The sequence below is a fragment of the Panthera leo genome, chromosome D2 (genome assembly GCF_018350215.1).
Source record: "Panthera leo isolate Ple1 chromosome D2, P.leo_Ple1_pat1.1, whole genome shotgun sequence".
NCBI classification, from domain to species: Eukaryota; Metazoa; Chordata; class Mammalia; order Carnivora; family Felidae; genus Panthera; species Panthera leo.
This window is the reverse complement of record NC_056689.1, coordinates 79,825,148-79,840,096: the sequence shown is the minus strand read 5'-3', so window position 1 is coordinate 79,840,096 and position 14,949 is coordinate 79,825,148. Positions and strand designations below refer to the sequence as shown.

The following is a 14,949-nucleotide window of genomic DNA, read 5'->3' as shown; positions in this document are numbered from 1 at the left end:
TTTTAAAACTCAAATCCTTAGAGTCTGAATTTTGGGGATGAAATTTCTGTTTTTATGTTTTGGTCCTTCCCCAGAAAAGCCAATTCCAACATGTAACTAAGCATAGCCAGACTTCTAAGTAAGTTAAAAGAATCCTGTCTTCTTTTCTCTAACTAGTTGGAGGAGACGCAGAGTAGAATCTTGAAGGACTAGAGCCCCCATTTTAAAATCTCACTGAAACAGCCTTGGATTTTGGAAGAGATACACTGCTCACGGGGAACGGCTCACACAGAATCCAGAAAGTGCTCACTAGCCAGCAGATCCTCATCAGAAGGCAGTTCCGTAATCCCTACGACTCTAGGAGCACCAGGTTCTATAACGTCTAAACATCTAAACATGGTTAGCTTGATTCGGGCAGGAATCTCTTCAAACAAGACCAGTTCTTATGGGAAAGGTGCCTTTGGGGGACTTTCTAAGATTCAGTGTTGCACTCAATGGATACTCCGTTCTCTTGGTACTCAACACATGCTCCTTGAAATCAACAGGAACATATTAGTAAATAGCGTTCTCGCATTTTCCCGAAACCAGCCTTACCCAAATTCTGAACGCCGGTAAGTTTTCGTGACCTTTAGGAAACCGTATTAAAAGCCCCCTGGATGGCTCAGTTGGTTAAGCGTCCGACTCTTGATTTCGACTCGGGCCATGATCTTATGGTTCGTGAGCTTGAGCCCCGTGTAGGGCTCTGCACTGACAGTATAGAGCCTGTTTAGGGTTCTCTCTGTCCCTCTCTTTCCGCCCTTCCCCCGCTTGCACGTGCGCTCTATCTCAAAAAAACAAACAAACAAACGAACATTTAAAAGATAGAACACTGTATTAAGTCTCCTAAGAATGGCCTGAGTGAACTGAGGCAAGACCTTGGTGGGTGCTGAGACAGACGTCACAACGGTGGTACCATGATTAAATAAGTTTTTATTGTCACATTTAACTGCTTTGTCAGATACACATGGTAGGTTTCAGTATGGCATAAAAATAAAGATATTTTCCTGAATGTCAGAATCGGAACAGAGGAGATGGCTATGGCACTTAAAAAAATGAAATTCACACTGGTGCTGAAGCTGCTAGAAGGGAGCCGATAACCAGAACACACGTGCGGACGGAGAGGTCTGCAACATCTCAAATCGAATGGCAGTGGTGTAAGGCCAACAAAACCGTGACAGCAGGAAAGCACAGACCCCAGAGTGGCTCTCGGAAGAACGGCACTTTTAGCATTTCATTTTTCGGTCTACACGGTGTCATGGAGTATTGGAACCGAGGCTCAGGGAGTCGACTTCTCTCCAACAAAATAAAACTACTTTTCCAGAACCCGGATTTTAAGCCTCTTTTAAAACCTTTCTTATTCTCACAGGTTTTAACTAGCTCACGGGAAAGGCAGTCACATCCCGAAGCGTTAACTTCGCGGGCTGACCTCATCACAAACGCGGGGTCTCGTCGTTTCCAAACCAGGAGCCTAGCGCGCTCATGAATGTCTTTAGTGGTTTCACACATTCTGGGCAAAACTAGAAAACAAGCAGTAATTAAATAAAAATGTAAGTGCATCCCAACAGAAAGTCTCTACGCATTCCGCAACTATCCTCCAAGTAGCAATTTAAAAAATAATAAGTATGGTTATTCAGATTTAAAATGAATCTCTATTCACCAAGATTCCCAAATGGTTTATCAAATGTCTTTCCTCCGCGAATAAAACTAACACTAGGATTTGTCAGAATTGCTAAATGCGTTATATCCCTTACGTACGAACTCGGCTAACTCCACTGTGTCTGGAGTCTGTTCAGCATGAAGCGCAGGTCGAACAGAACTCCTTTCTGTTATCTGCTGCTGTGTGTCCTTCAGTTGGAAGACTCCAGAACAGAGACCATAAATGTGGCTAGTGCAACAAAGCAGTCACTGTCATACCCCGAAAGAAAAATAAGTAATTTATTTTATGACATACTTATTTGGATGATTTCTTACTGGTAATTAGTATCTCTACATTTTTTTTTTTTTTTAAAGGCAACCATTTTAAGTGACAACAGATATCAGGCTAGTAGAAAAGAGTTGAAACAAAGCCCTCTCTTTTGATCTCACAAAGTCATGCAGACAAGAGAAGGTCCATCCGATTTGTTCCAATCAGGCTTCTTGGAATTATCAAAATTTCTTTCTGGCAAAGATGAATTTGGCTCATCATAGAAAGAAGGTTCTTTGAAGGCTGCTGCTAAACTCGTTTCCCTTTGAAAAAGTAAATTTCAAGGCATGATAGTGCAAGAGGTAAGTTTTTGATTTACAGAACATTTATAGACTAATTGTGCTTAGTCTCTAATTTTTCCAATTTATTTGAAAGAACAGAAACTATGTTGATAAGTTTCACTCTGCCTAAATTTACCAGTACATCCATGAATCGCACCAGAATTAGGACAATTTGATTATCTTAATGATTCGGTCACGAAACCTGCGCACCGCGACTGCAGGTGGGAACCGGCAGACGTGAGGCTCCTACCAGTTAGTTCTGTGCCCGGGGACCCTCCTGTTGGGTGTCCGGGGCTCTGAGAAAGCAGTTCTCCCCCCTCCCCCAGATTAAGTCCTCAAAAACCTCTCTCAATAAGCAATGAAGAAAAACCATGCTAAGTGGAGAGTTTCTTGTTTAGCTAAATCTGGGAGGTCTGAGTGTTCCTGGAGCCCCCGTCGGGATGTGTCAGGGCTCGAGAATCCCTCGAATGGGAGTATTCGCTGTTAGAGGGTTCTGTGGGGTCGATCAAATTTTCATAATCGCTGTCATCGGATTCCTCGACACTGTCTCCGGCTGCTCTTTGGGTAGGAGGAAGGTCTGTGTCACTCCCGGGACACTGCAGTCCGGCACTGCTGGAAGCGTAACTGGAAGAACCCACGGCCTGCGGTCGAGGCATAAAGACACTAGTTTCCATGCGAGAATGGCTCAAAGTACTTTCTTGATTGTTTGGGTGAAAATCAGAATAAGGGGGAGGAGGATCGGAGGCCTCTGCGTCTCCAAGAGTACTTCTACCTTCGGCTGCAAGCCCAGGGTAGGGCATCCGGGGGCTGAAGGCCGGTCCCGAACTTTCGGATGGCACCTGCCTGCTGATCATCGCCTGCTGCAGTCCTGGACCAAAACAAAGAAAACTGTAACACTTTGTCTATTTTGGCAGCCTTGCATCTCAACGCACTAAGCGGTCAGCCTGAATGTTCCGGAGAATGGCAACAAAGCAGTGAAACTGATTACTACTCTTAATTATCTTACATGTGCACGGTACTTCATAATTTACAGAACATGTTCCTATAATTACTTCATAATTTACAAAACATGTTCCTATAATTTATTTAAGCCTCAAAAAAAACTTCTGCGGGGGGCGCCTGGGTGGTTGAGCGTCCGGCTTCAGCTCAGGGCATGATCTTGCAGTTTGTGAGCTCGAACTCTCTGCTAGAGAGTGTAGAGCCCACTTCGGATCCTGTCGCCCTCTCTCTGTCCCTCCCCAGCTCGTGTGCTCTCTCTCTCTCAAAAATAAATAATCATTTAACAAAATAATAAAAACCTTCTGAAGTTTTATCGTCATTATTAATATCACTGTTTGCCAGATTATTACACAAGGGACCAGAGTTCAGAAAGGCTAAGTGACTTCACTAAGGGAGCAACGAGAAGTGGGGCCCTGATACTCAAAGGCAGATCTTCTAATTCCAAATCCTGTGCTGTTTCCCTCCCCTGTTGCTTACTGTGCTTACAGACTGTGGGGACGGGAATAAACAGTCCTTACCACCCGTGGCAGTCATTTGAATGTGAGTTTCTTCTTTGATAGACATCAAAAAGCATTTTTCTTTACAACTACTCATCACAATACACTCGTATACCATTTTCTCCTTCAAAGTTTAAAAGCCCTATATTAGGTGGCCAATTTTCCAGGTTGTAGGCCATAAATACAGCACATTTTTTTTCTTTTTTTTTCTTTAAGGTAAGCTCTACACCCAACGTTGGGCTCAAACTCACCACCCTGAGATCAAGAGCTGCACTCTCCATCGATTGAGCCAGCCGGGCACCCCAATATAGTACATTTTTGTGTATGCTCTGGAATAATACCACAACTAGGAGTCCACAGCCTTGAAAAAACTCATACAAAATTTAGAAAAGAACAGAGAAAATAAAATCACCCATAATTCTATCACCTAGATAATACTATTAGACTTTTGGTGAAAAGACTACAGGATTTGTTGGAGTTAAAACATAAACATTTTAGGGGCATCTGAATGGCTCAGTTGGTTGAGTGTCCAACTTCGGCTCAGGTCATGATCTCACGGTTTGTGAGTTCAAACCCCAGTCGTGCTCTGTGCTGACAGATCAGAGCCTGGAGCCTGCTTCAGATTCTGTGTCTCCCTCTCTCTCTGCCCCTCCCCTGCTCATGCTCTGTCTCTCAAAACTGAAAAAATGTTAAATAAATAAATAAATAAATAAATAAATAAATAAATATTTTTAAAAAAAAGATAAAGATTTTAGATGTCAACCCTTCCCCCCCTTTCTGAATTCCAGTCTTATTATCCAGCCTGGTGTGTGTGTGTGCATGTGTGTGTGTGTATTTTAAACATAGCTGACATTGTGTGTTTATGTCATTTTACATCCTAGTGCTTTCTGGGTACTATCTCAGGTCATTACTGGGTATTATCTGGTAATATACTGGTAATATAGTGGGTATTATCCCAGGTCATTAAAAATTCACCTTAATGGCTGTACAATATTGCACCATATAGATATGCCATAATTTATTCAATTATTCTACTGCTATTTATTTGACTACTCCAATAGGTTGTTTCTAAGATTTTAGAGTTACAAAGTTGTGATTATTATTCTTGTGTAGAAATCCTTGTCTGCATTTCTGATTATCTCTCAAAAAATGTTAACACTAAGTGTGAATCAGGTATCACTTACCTGGAAATATAAATTACCTTTTAATTGCTTTACAAATATTTTTTTTAAGTTACTTTTTTTTTTTTTAAGTTTATTTGCTTATTTTGGGAGAATGTGTATCCAAGTGGGGGAGGGACACAGAGAGAGAGAGAGACAGAGAGACAGAGAGACAGAGAGAGAGAGAGAATCCCAAGCAGGCTCTGCTCTGTCAGTGCAGAGCCTGATGTGGGATTCAATCTTTTAAACCGAAATCAAGAGTCGGACGCTTAACCGACTGAGCCACCCAGGTGTCCCGGTTTGCAAGTATTCTTATTAAATCAGAAAAAATTATACATTTAATGTACACATGTTAAATCTGGTGATGCTATAGCAAACATGTCTCTTCCCATGCTGGAATCAATAGATTCTTGGGCCTAATTCTCATTCAACCAGCTGGTTCCCTTAGCCTAATTGTATCCATTCATCCACAGCTACCAAAAAACAGACATTACAGCCTTGGCTGTGATCCTATGAATCAAATGTCAAGTTAAAAGAATATTGGGTCTGGGAAGGCAAGCTGGTGCAGCCACTCTGGAAAACAGTATGGAGGTTCCTCAAAAAACTGAAAACAGAACTACCCTACGACCCAGCAATTGCACTACTAGGCATTTATCCAAGGGATACAGGTGTGCTGTTTCGAAGGGGCACATGTACCCCCATGTTTAGAGTGGTACTATCAACAATAGCCAAAGGATGGAAATGGCCCAAATGTCCATCGAGGGACGAATGGATAAAGAAGATGTGGTATATATCTACAATGGAGTATCACTCGGCAATCAAAAAGAATGAAATCTTGCCATTGGCAACTACGCGGATGGAACCACGTGGAGGGTATTATGCTAAGTGAAATTAGTCACTCAGAGAAAGACAAAAATCATAGGACTTCACTCCTATGAGGACTTTAAGAGACAAAACAGATGAATGTAAGGGAAGGGAAACAAAAATAATACAAAAACAGGGAGGGACGAAACAAAAGAGACTCATAAATATGGAGAACAAACTGAGGATTGCTGGAGGGGTTGTGGGAGGGGGGATGGGCTACAGGGGTAAGGGGCAGTAAGGAATCTACTCCTGAAATCATTGTTGCACTATACGCTAACTAATTTGGACGTAAATTTAAAAAATAAAATTAAAAAAAAAAAAAAAGAATATTGGGTCGCTCCTTTATGCGGTATGATGAACACGGGACATGATCCCCACCCGGGAGGCGTGCGGGGTTATTAACTCAGTCAGGAACTTCACATCTGCCATGAACAGACCGTAGCGGTCAAGGCACACAAGTCTGCGGCAACCCCTTCCTGGGATTTATTCTCACTTGCTTCAGCCTTTCTCCTTTTAATCTCCTCTCTTGGTTTCAGAGACTTGGGAAGGACACCATGGGAAACAGTACTTCTCTTCTGGAAGCTTAGAGACAAGCAAACGCTCTCTCGCCATCAGCCTCACGCGGGGCTGGACGAGTACAGAAGGGTTCCTGTGATTTATCGTATGGTTCGACATTTGAAACGAGACGTTTCCCTGATACCAAATGCTGAAAGTAATGGGAAACTCACTTCTTTCTTGCTCCTTTTCATGTTTCCTCTGAGTGATTTGTCTTCTCAATTTGTTCACTTCTGCCTGACAAGACGCAACAACTCGCTCGCTCTTTTCCACATCTGCACACACTGCCTGAGGGAAAAAATGACAACGGGAACAGTCCGTTTCAAATTCAAGCGCGAGGCGTTCCACGGAGACAGCACTGACTGGAGCCCTAGGAAGAGCTCAGACGCTGCCTCGAGTCACAAAGCGGATGTGGGAGGCAGAGCAGGATCAGGAGGGCCCAAGGGACAGGTCCTGTGATCCACTGACTGGCTTCCTTAATTCTGTGAAGATGATGATGCCATTGAGCCTCTGGACTCTTGAAAAATAAGGGCAAGATGGGAAAGATTTGATTCTTTCCCTCGCACACCAGTCTAGCATCCCAAGGATGAACAACAGATAGGACAGGAATGAGAGGCTTTCAACTTTAATTTATAACCAACAATCAAAAATCAGATGTCACAAATAAACTTATTTCACAGAAAAGATTTATCATTAGGGAGAGCGGGGAGGAAAAGTTTCAAGTCGAGACTTCATAAAGACAGCCAGGGAGTCTACACCTATGCCACTCGGCTACTCCCATCAAGGCACTCGATGCGTTACTGGTGGCTGCACGGCAGGCCTTAGGCAGTCAGCAGTGAAATGAGAACAGCCACTCTGAGGTCGGCTAGACAGTGCTGACAGCCTGCAAAGAGCACGGTCATGAATTTAGGACAAAAAGCTGTTTTTCACTGCACGTTCCTTCCATAGCAGAAATACCAGAAACTGCCAGGAAGTAGGCCGGTCACCAGCGAGCCTGTATAAAGCTCCCTGTGCTGCTAGGTGGGCCGGGACCCTACTCTGGAACACTAACGCTGGAAACCGCGTCGTGTGTGCTTTCTTCTTTGGCCCCAAGCTGATCAGCGTGCTTCCCTCTTTTTCGGTAGCTGCCTGCACTCCCCTCGCTATTCCTTGGGGCTTCTTCCTCAGAGCTAGGCTTTCTCCAGGTCTGGGAGAGCTTCTTCAGCCACACCACTTCCCCTCTTGTTCTCAGAGCCTCTTTTGTCCTTAGGGTTCAGGGCAAATTACTCCTAGGAACACACTGGGGATGATGAGAAGATCGTGGGAAAGGACTGTTAGCACCTAGCTCAATCACTGGCTGGTAGGAGATGTTTCCATAAATACTTGTTGCATGAATGACTAGGAATGAACAGGCTCCGGGGAGATCCTCCTACTCGATGGAGGCAGCTGGGGGCAAAGCGAGTGAACCGGAGCGAAGGAGCAGGGCCGTACCGGTTACGGGCGCCCTTTGACACGGCCCCAACTCGGAGTGTCCTGATGGAGACAGCTGTGTTCTCAGCAATCCCTTAAACGTGGAAGGTATTTCCCCAAAGAAAACGCCGTTATAAATGGGGCCGGGAGTATTTAAACTAGTAATATTAATACTGTACTTCAGACCCTCTACTTTCAGGCGCGTAATGAGACAGCCTTTTGCAGGCTGACGTGAGTAACTACCCCACACATCTGATACTATTTGGGGAAAGCACATTCTGACTTTTGGACCATGATTCATTTGTCAGTTGGGAGGCGATTCAAAATTAAAGTAGAATTAAAAGCACTTGGGCATTATGAAGAAGATAAAAAACTAGTAAATAGAGAGGTACCTGCACTTTCTCCTGAAGTGCATTATACACCTGATAAATCGCCCTGATGTCTTTCATGACTCCATCCTTGTCAAAAAAGTCAGTACTAGAAGACAGGAAAAAGACGTCACAAAATTATCACGACCAGAAAGGCATTTTCCTATCGCTTCCGCCGCCATTCATTACGTAAACGCTACAGTTCCAAGCGACTGTCTCAGCAGCGATGCCCATGCCACTAGAATCATGGAGGAGAACAGAAAAAGAACCCGTGTTACCAAGACGACTTGAAAAGTAATAAAACGCTACCCATTTTTCAGTGACCACATTTAGCTTTGGAACCTCAGAAATCTGCATACTCTTTCAAAACTTTTATATCAATTGCAAAAAAAAAAAAAAAAACCAAAAACAAAACTGTGGCAAATGTTTAAACACAAAAGTACTGGTGAAGGGAAACTATCTTTTCGATAAGCATGAAATTCTGACATGTGGCGGTGGTGGGCTAGAGGATGACCTAGCTGCATTTCTCCACTTCAGTCACATCAAGCTTGATCTCGCTTGTCTCCATGAATCTGTTAAACGCCGTTCACAGAAGAAAGGAAAACACTTGCATTTTACTTTCAACTTACCCATGCTCTTTAATAACTTTGGCGTAACTCTGAGAAGTATTTGGCACTGAAGACACTTTGTACTCTTGCTGGCTAGTATTGCCTAGATTGGGGATAGCGAGGGATATCCTTTGATTATACCTGCGGAAGCATGGAGAAAGACCGTGTCAAAGGCGCTGCTCTACTTGAACCACGGGTCCTGGCAGTAGGAGCTGGGAGTCTCGGCACCGATGAACTACCGGAAGGTCTCATGGAGCACCTATTTTTACAACCCAAGGACACATGAACTGGTAGAAACTCGACTGTAAACTCGTGGAGAGCAGAGGTCCCGTCTCAGACCTCCTTTGCATCCCCACAGCAACTGGCCGAGCGCCGAGGTTGTTAAGAGCTCAGGAAATACCCACTGATTACTTACTGAAATCTTGCAAATGGCTATTTAACAAGTAATAATTGTTTTCACAAAGGGCACCTGGGTAGTAGCTCAGTCGGTCAAGCATCCGATTTTGGCTCAAGTCATGAGCTCACGATCGTGAGTTCGAGCCCTACACTGGGCTCCCTGCTGTCAGCAAGGAGTCGGCTTCGGATCCTCTGTCTCCCTCTTTCTGCCCTTCCCTGCACGTGCTCTCTCTCTCTCAAAAATAAATAAACATTTAGGGGCGCCTGGGTGGCTCAGTTGGCTAAGTATCCGACTTCGGCTCAGGTCATGATCCCACTGCTTGTGGGTTCGAGCCCCACGTCTGACTCTGTGCTGACGGCTCACAGCCTGGAGCCTGCTTTGGATTCTGTGTCTCCCTCTCTCTCTGCCCCTCCCCTGCTCATGCTCGGTCTCTCTCTCTCTCAAATATAAATAAAAACAGTAAAAAAAATTTTTTTTATTGATAATTATTTTCACTAATGTTGATATAATATAGTTTACAAGTGAATTTCCAGAAGGAAACCTTTCTGTTATTTACAGATAGACATCATAATCATGATTTTTTTTTTTTTTTTTTTTTGCTTTCATAAGTTCACAATGCAAAACCCTCATTAACCAGTAGGTGGATCAATTTTACAATTTTCTCTTTGAAATCGGTTTTAAAATTACAGGCTTCCAGAGCAGTAAATCTGTATTTCTACATAATGGATTATGGAGAAGCAAATGATGATTTCCAGCTATTTATTCCTATAAGAATTTATGCATAATTAACATATCTTGCTAATGCTTCTTGATTCAAAAACAATTTTAATTTATACAACTGACAGGAAAATACCTTCTCTCATTACAAAGAAAGCTAGCTGAAAGAGAATTATAAAAGCTCTTTTTTTTTAATGTTTATTTATTTATTTTTGAGTAAGAGACAGAGGCAGAGCATGAGCATAGGAGGGGCAGAGAGAGAGAGAGAGGGAGACACAGACTCTGAAGCAGACTCCAGGCTCTGAGCTGTCAATACAGAGCCCGACGTGGGGCTCGAACCCATGAACTGTGAGATCCTGACCTGAGCCGAAGTCGGAGGCTTAACCGACTGAGCCCCCCAGGCGCCCCAAAAGCTTTTCTTTAAAGATGCAATAATATGCACATTTTGAAAGTCATAAATCTCAATCATTTGCACAACATCTTTACTGTTTACAAGAGGCTGGTGGGAATTCTTTCTTTACCTTCGATTTGGCCTAAAGAGAACATATTCTAAAGCATGAGTGGAATTGTTGGCGGTAGAGATGAAGCTGAAGAGAAGGAAGACGAGGTCGGGCACCCCAAGGATGCGGGTGAGCTGCTTATGGATCACCTGCTCTCTGTATGACATCTGCTGCTGTGTGTTTCGCCGGAATCTGTACCATCCAATAACTTTCTGCAATGAAAACAGAAGGAAGAAAGGTATTAAAACTTGCATGAAATCTTATGAATTTAATTCTGAACGTATCGATACAAACACCTGTAAACACGTTCATAGCAGCTTTACGTGCAATAGCTCAAAACCAGAAATAACGCAATTGTTCATCAATAGGTGAATGAATAAACAAACAAGATTCCTAGAAGAAAACACAGGCGGCAATCTTTTGACGTCAGAAACATTTTTCTAGATATGCCTCCTCTGGCAAGGGAAACAAAAGCAAAAATAAACTATTGGGACTACATCAAAATGAAAAGCTTCTGTGCAGCAAGGGAAATAATCAACAAAACTAAAAGACAACCTACTGAATGGGAGAAGATATTTGCAAATGATGTATCCAATATGGGGTTAATATCCAAAATATATAAAGAACTCCTACAACTCAACACCAAAAAACCAAATAATCCAATTTAAAAATGGGCAGAGGACACGAACAGACATTTTTTTGTAAAGAAGGCATACAGATGGCTAACAGACACATGAAAAGATGCTCAACATCACTAATCATCAGGGAAATGCAAATCAAAACCACAAGGAGATATCGACTCACACCTGTCAGAACAGCTAAAAAAACAAAAAACAAAAAACCCACAAGAAACAACAAATGTTGGTGAGGATGTGCATAGAAAGGAACTCTCGTGCACTGCCGGTGGGAATGCGAACTGGTACAGCCGTGGTGGGAAACAGTACGGAGGTTCCTCAGAGAATTAAAAATAAATTACCATATGATCCAGTAATTCTGCTACTGGGCATTTACTCAAAGAAAACAAAAACACTAATTTGAAAAGATGTACACACCCCTATGTTTATTGCAGCGTTAGTTACAATAACCAAGATATGGAAGCAGCTCAAGTGTCCATCCATAGAAGAATGGGTAAAGAAGATATGGTAGATATACATGATGGAGTATTAGGTATAAGAAAGAATGAAATCTTACCATTTGCACCAACATGGATGGATCTAGAGGGTTTAATGCTACGTGAAATAGGTCAGTCAGAGAAGGACAAATATTGTATGTTTTCCTCATACGTGGAATTTAGGAAACAAACGAACAAAGCAAAAAGAGATCAACAAAAACGAAAAACAGACTCTTAACTACAGAGAACAAACTGGTGGTTGCCAGAGGGAGGTAGGTGGGGAAATGAGTGAAACAGACGAAGGATTAAGAGTATGTTTATCATGAGGGGCACTGAGTAACGTACAGAATTATTGAATCATTTGTAAACCCGAAACAAATACAATACTATATATTAATTATACTTCAATTAAAGATTATAAATATATATATATATATATATATATATATAAACTTTTTAAAAAGGGACAGAAGGAGATTTTGCATGGATATGTTCATTATTTTATGCTGAAGGTTTCATGGGTATATGAATATTTCAAAACTTATTTAAGTGTGTACTCTAAATATGTGCAGCTCACTGTATGTCAATTATACCTCAATACAATGATTTAACGAGTTTAGCTTCGTCAGCTCTAACTGTGGGATAACTCAACTGTCTAAGCAAATTAAGACTGTTATGCTCTCTGGAAGAATATTTCTTGTAATATGATCTCCTAGACACCCGGGAGCTTAATCAACTGCTCCTGGGCCCTACCAAACCTGCAGAATCAGAACATCCAAGGGTAGAACCAGGAATATAAATTTAAAACAATTCCTTGAGTTTTTTCTTATACACACTAAAGTGTGAAAATCTCTGTTGTGGAAATACTTAACTCTATCAGAAGAATAACCTTCATATAGCCTCTTTCTTCGAAACATACAATTTAAGTGAAAATCCTGATTTAAGAAGTAAAGGTAATTAAAAATTGTTAGCATCACTTTTTTTTTTTAACATTTTCTCATTTTTAATGTTTATTATTTATTTATTTATTTTTAATATGAAATTTATTGTCGCATCACTTTTTTTCTAATGTTTGTTTATTTTTGAGGCAGAGAGAGCACGAGTGTGGGAGGGGCAGAGAGAGAGGCAGACAGAGGATCCAAAGCAGGCTCCCCGCTGACAGTAGTAAGCCCAATGTGGGGTTTGAACCCACAAACCATGAGATCACGACCTGAGCTGAAGTCAGAGGTTCAACCAGCTGAGCCACCCAGACGGCCTTGTTAGTGTCATTTTAAAATTAATAGTAAATTTCGATTATGTTTTGGAACTTTCATGTAGGAAGGAAATGAACCAACCTTTGCTGAACCCCTGTGCCCAGCCCCCAGATAGCTGTATTACAAATATTTTCACTAATTATCACAACTCTGGCAGGTGAGTAATGTTTTCTCCACTGGGTTTATATCACATGCAAGGAACTACAGGGAACAAAGAAATAGTTCCTGCCCTCATGGAGTTATTACTGACTATAAAGCATAACTTCCAATAAAAGCAATTCATTCTGGTATTTTTTTTTAAGAAATATTTTCTTTTTTTTTTTTTTTAATGATTATTTATTTTGAGACAGAGACAGAGAGCTTGAGTGGAGGAGGGACAGAGAGAGAGACACACACAGAAACCAAAGCAGGCCCCAGGCTCTGAGCTATCAGCACAGAGACCGACACAGGGCTCGAACCCACGAACTGTGAGGTCATGGCCTGAGCCAAAGTCGGACGCTTAACCAACTGAGCCAACCAGGTGTCCCCTGATACTCTTTTTTTTAAAAATACTTATTTATTTATTTTGAGAGAAAGAGAGAGTGCACACAAGTGGGAGAGGGGCAGAGACAGAGACAGAGAGAGAATCCCAAGCAGGCTCTGCAATGTCAGCACAGAGCCCAACGTGGGGCTCAATCTCACAAACTGCGAGATCATGACCCAAGTTAAAATCAAGAGTCGGACGCTTAACTGAGTCACCCAGGCGCCCCAATTCTGATGTTCTTTAAACAAAAATAAAACCCAAACGTTTTCTGACAACGTTAAATCTTATAAAATACGTTTCGTCCAAAGTCGCGGAGCTAAGGAGTGACACCTAAGATGGGGAGCCTGTCTGCCTGTCTTCTCCACGGTATAATGGTAACTGTACAGTTCCAAACTGGTCACATGACAGTGGTCATTACAAAGGAAAAAGCAGTTAAAAAAAAAAAGTGGGTAAGAAAAATCATCACCTTTCTGGAGCTACTGGTGCCTGAGAACACGCCATATTGCACCGTGAGCTTCGGGAGTATGATGAGTAATACTAGAGTGAGTGCCTCTGGGGGTCTCTACTCCCCCCGCATCCCCGCAAAGACCTGAGCGGTGCCAGCACATTGGTGGCTCCCCAGAAACACTCACTGACGAACAGAATCTTGCAAGGGGCTACTGGATGAGCACTAATGCTTTTCACTAATGATTCCAATTGTTTTATTCCATTTGGGTTTTGTTTTCAATTTTTTTTAAAATTTTTATTTATTTTTGAGATAGAGAAAGAGCATGAACGGGGGAGGGTCAGAGAGAGGGAGACACAGAATCCGAAGCAGGCTCCAGGCTCTGAGCTGTCAGCACAGAGCCTGACGCGGGGCTCGAGCTCGTGGACCGCGAGATCGTGACCTGAGCCGAAGTCGGACGCTCAACTGACTGGGCCACCCAGGGGCCCCTCAATTTGTATTTTCTGAGAAGCGGGGAGCTTTACACATTTATTTTGGATATCAACTGATAGAAATATACTTATTCATTTGATATTTGCTAAAAAGATGCCCCGTCATTCTGGTCAATGAAAGATGAGATGCCCAATTAATCCACATTGGTGACATTTAGGATTCTACCTTTTAGAGCTTAACAAGCTAGCTGCAAGACTACTGAGAAACTACTTCACTGATACTAAAAAGCCCATTTTTTGACAATTATGTTTGGGCCGTGAGGAAAAAGTGTGGACATCTTTCCCTACAACCTTATTTCTGAAGTTTTACAGACAACTTTTCACAAAGACTTCCCGCTCTACTCTCAACTAGACATTCACTTACATTTTTCGGAGCCAAAGCTATCATCCCCCGTCCTGGGCACACTTGTCACTTTCACGCCATGCGCCTTTTGGCCTTACGATGATACTAAGGTGGCAGTTATGTTTATCGTTATCTACCGCAGGGCAGATAGTCCAGAAGGGAGAAACCCTCCTCTCGCTTGCTGTTTTGGCCTTAGCCAAAACCCTGAGGCTCGTGCGAACTTTGTAAACACAAGATGGGCTCTGCCAGGACAGTGATTCCGCACGCTGCCGCGGATGTCCACACTGCACCTGCTGGGGGATTCTCACAGCACAAACCTCAGCCTCTATCTCAAGCCTACCACCAAAACACGTTTCAGCAATGTTGTGGACTTCCTACACTTGAGAGCCGCATACTCTTTTGTAAAC

General features: G+C 42.5%; 1 protein-coding gene across 2 annotated transcripts in view; it reads right to left on the bottom strand.

Moving 5' to 3' along the window:
* Positions 1-928: 928 nt before the first annotated feature.
* ABRAXAS2 (abraxas 2, BRISC complex subunit) overlaps positions 929-14,949 on the bottom strand; it is a 31,423-nt gene continuing 17,402 nt past the window's right edge. The window contains exons 5-10 of one of the 2 annotated variants that reach the window (XM_042908261.1): positions 10,398-10,588; positions 8,784-8,903; positions 8,179-8,263; positions 6,511-6,625; positions 3,035-3,130; positions 929-1,535 (exon numbers count right to left, since the gene is read on the bottom strand). In XM_042908261.1, coding sequence (XP_042764195.1) covers positions 1,153-1,535; positions 3,035-3,130; positions 6,511-6,625; positions 8,179-8,263; positions 8,784-8,903; positions 10,398-10,588 — 990 coding nt within the window. In that variant the 3' untranslated portion in view covers positions 929-1,152. Of the gene's footprint in view, positions 3,131-6,510; positions 6,626-8,178; positions 8,264-8,783; positions 8,904-10,397; positions 10,589-14,949 lie in introns of both variants that reach the window. The other variant, XM_042908260.1, reaches the window with a different exon arrangement.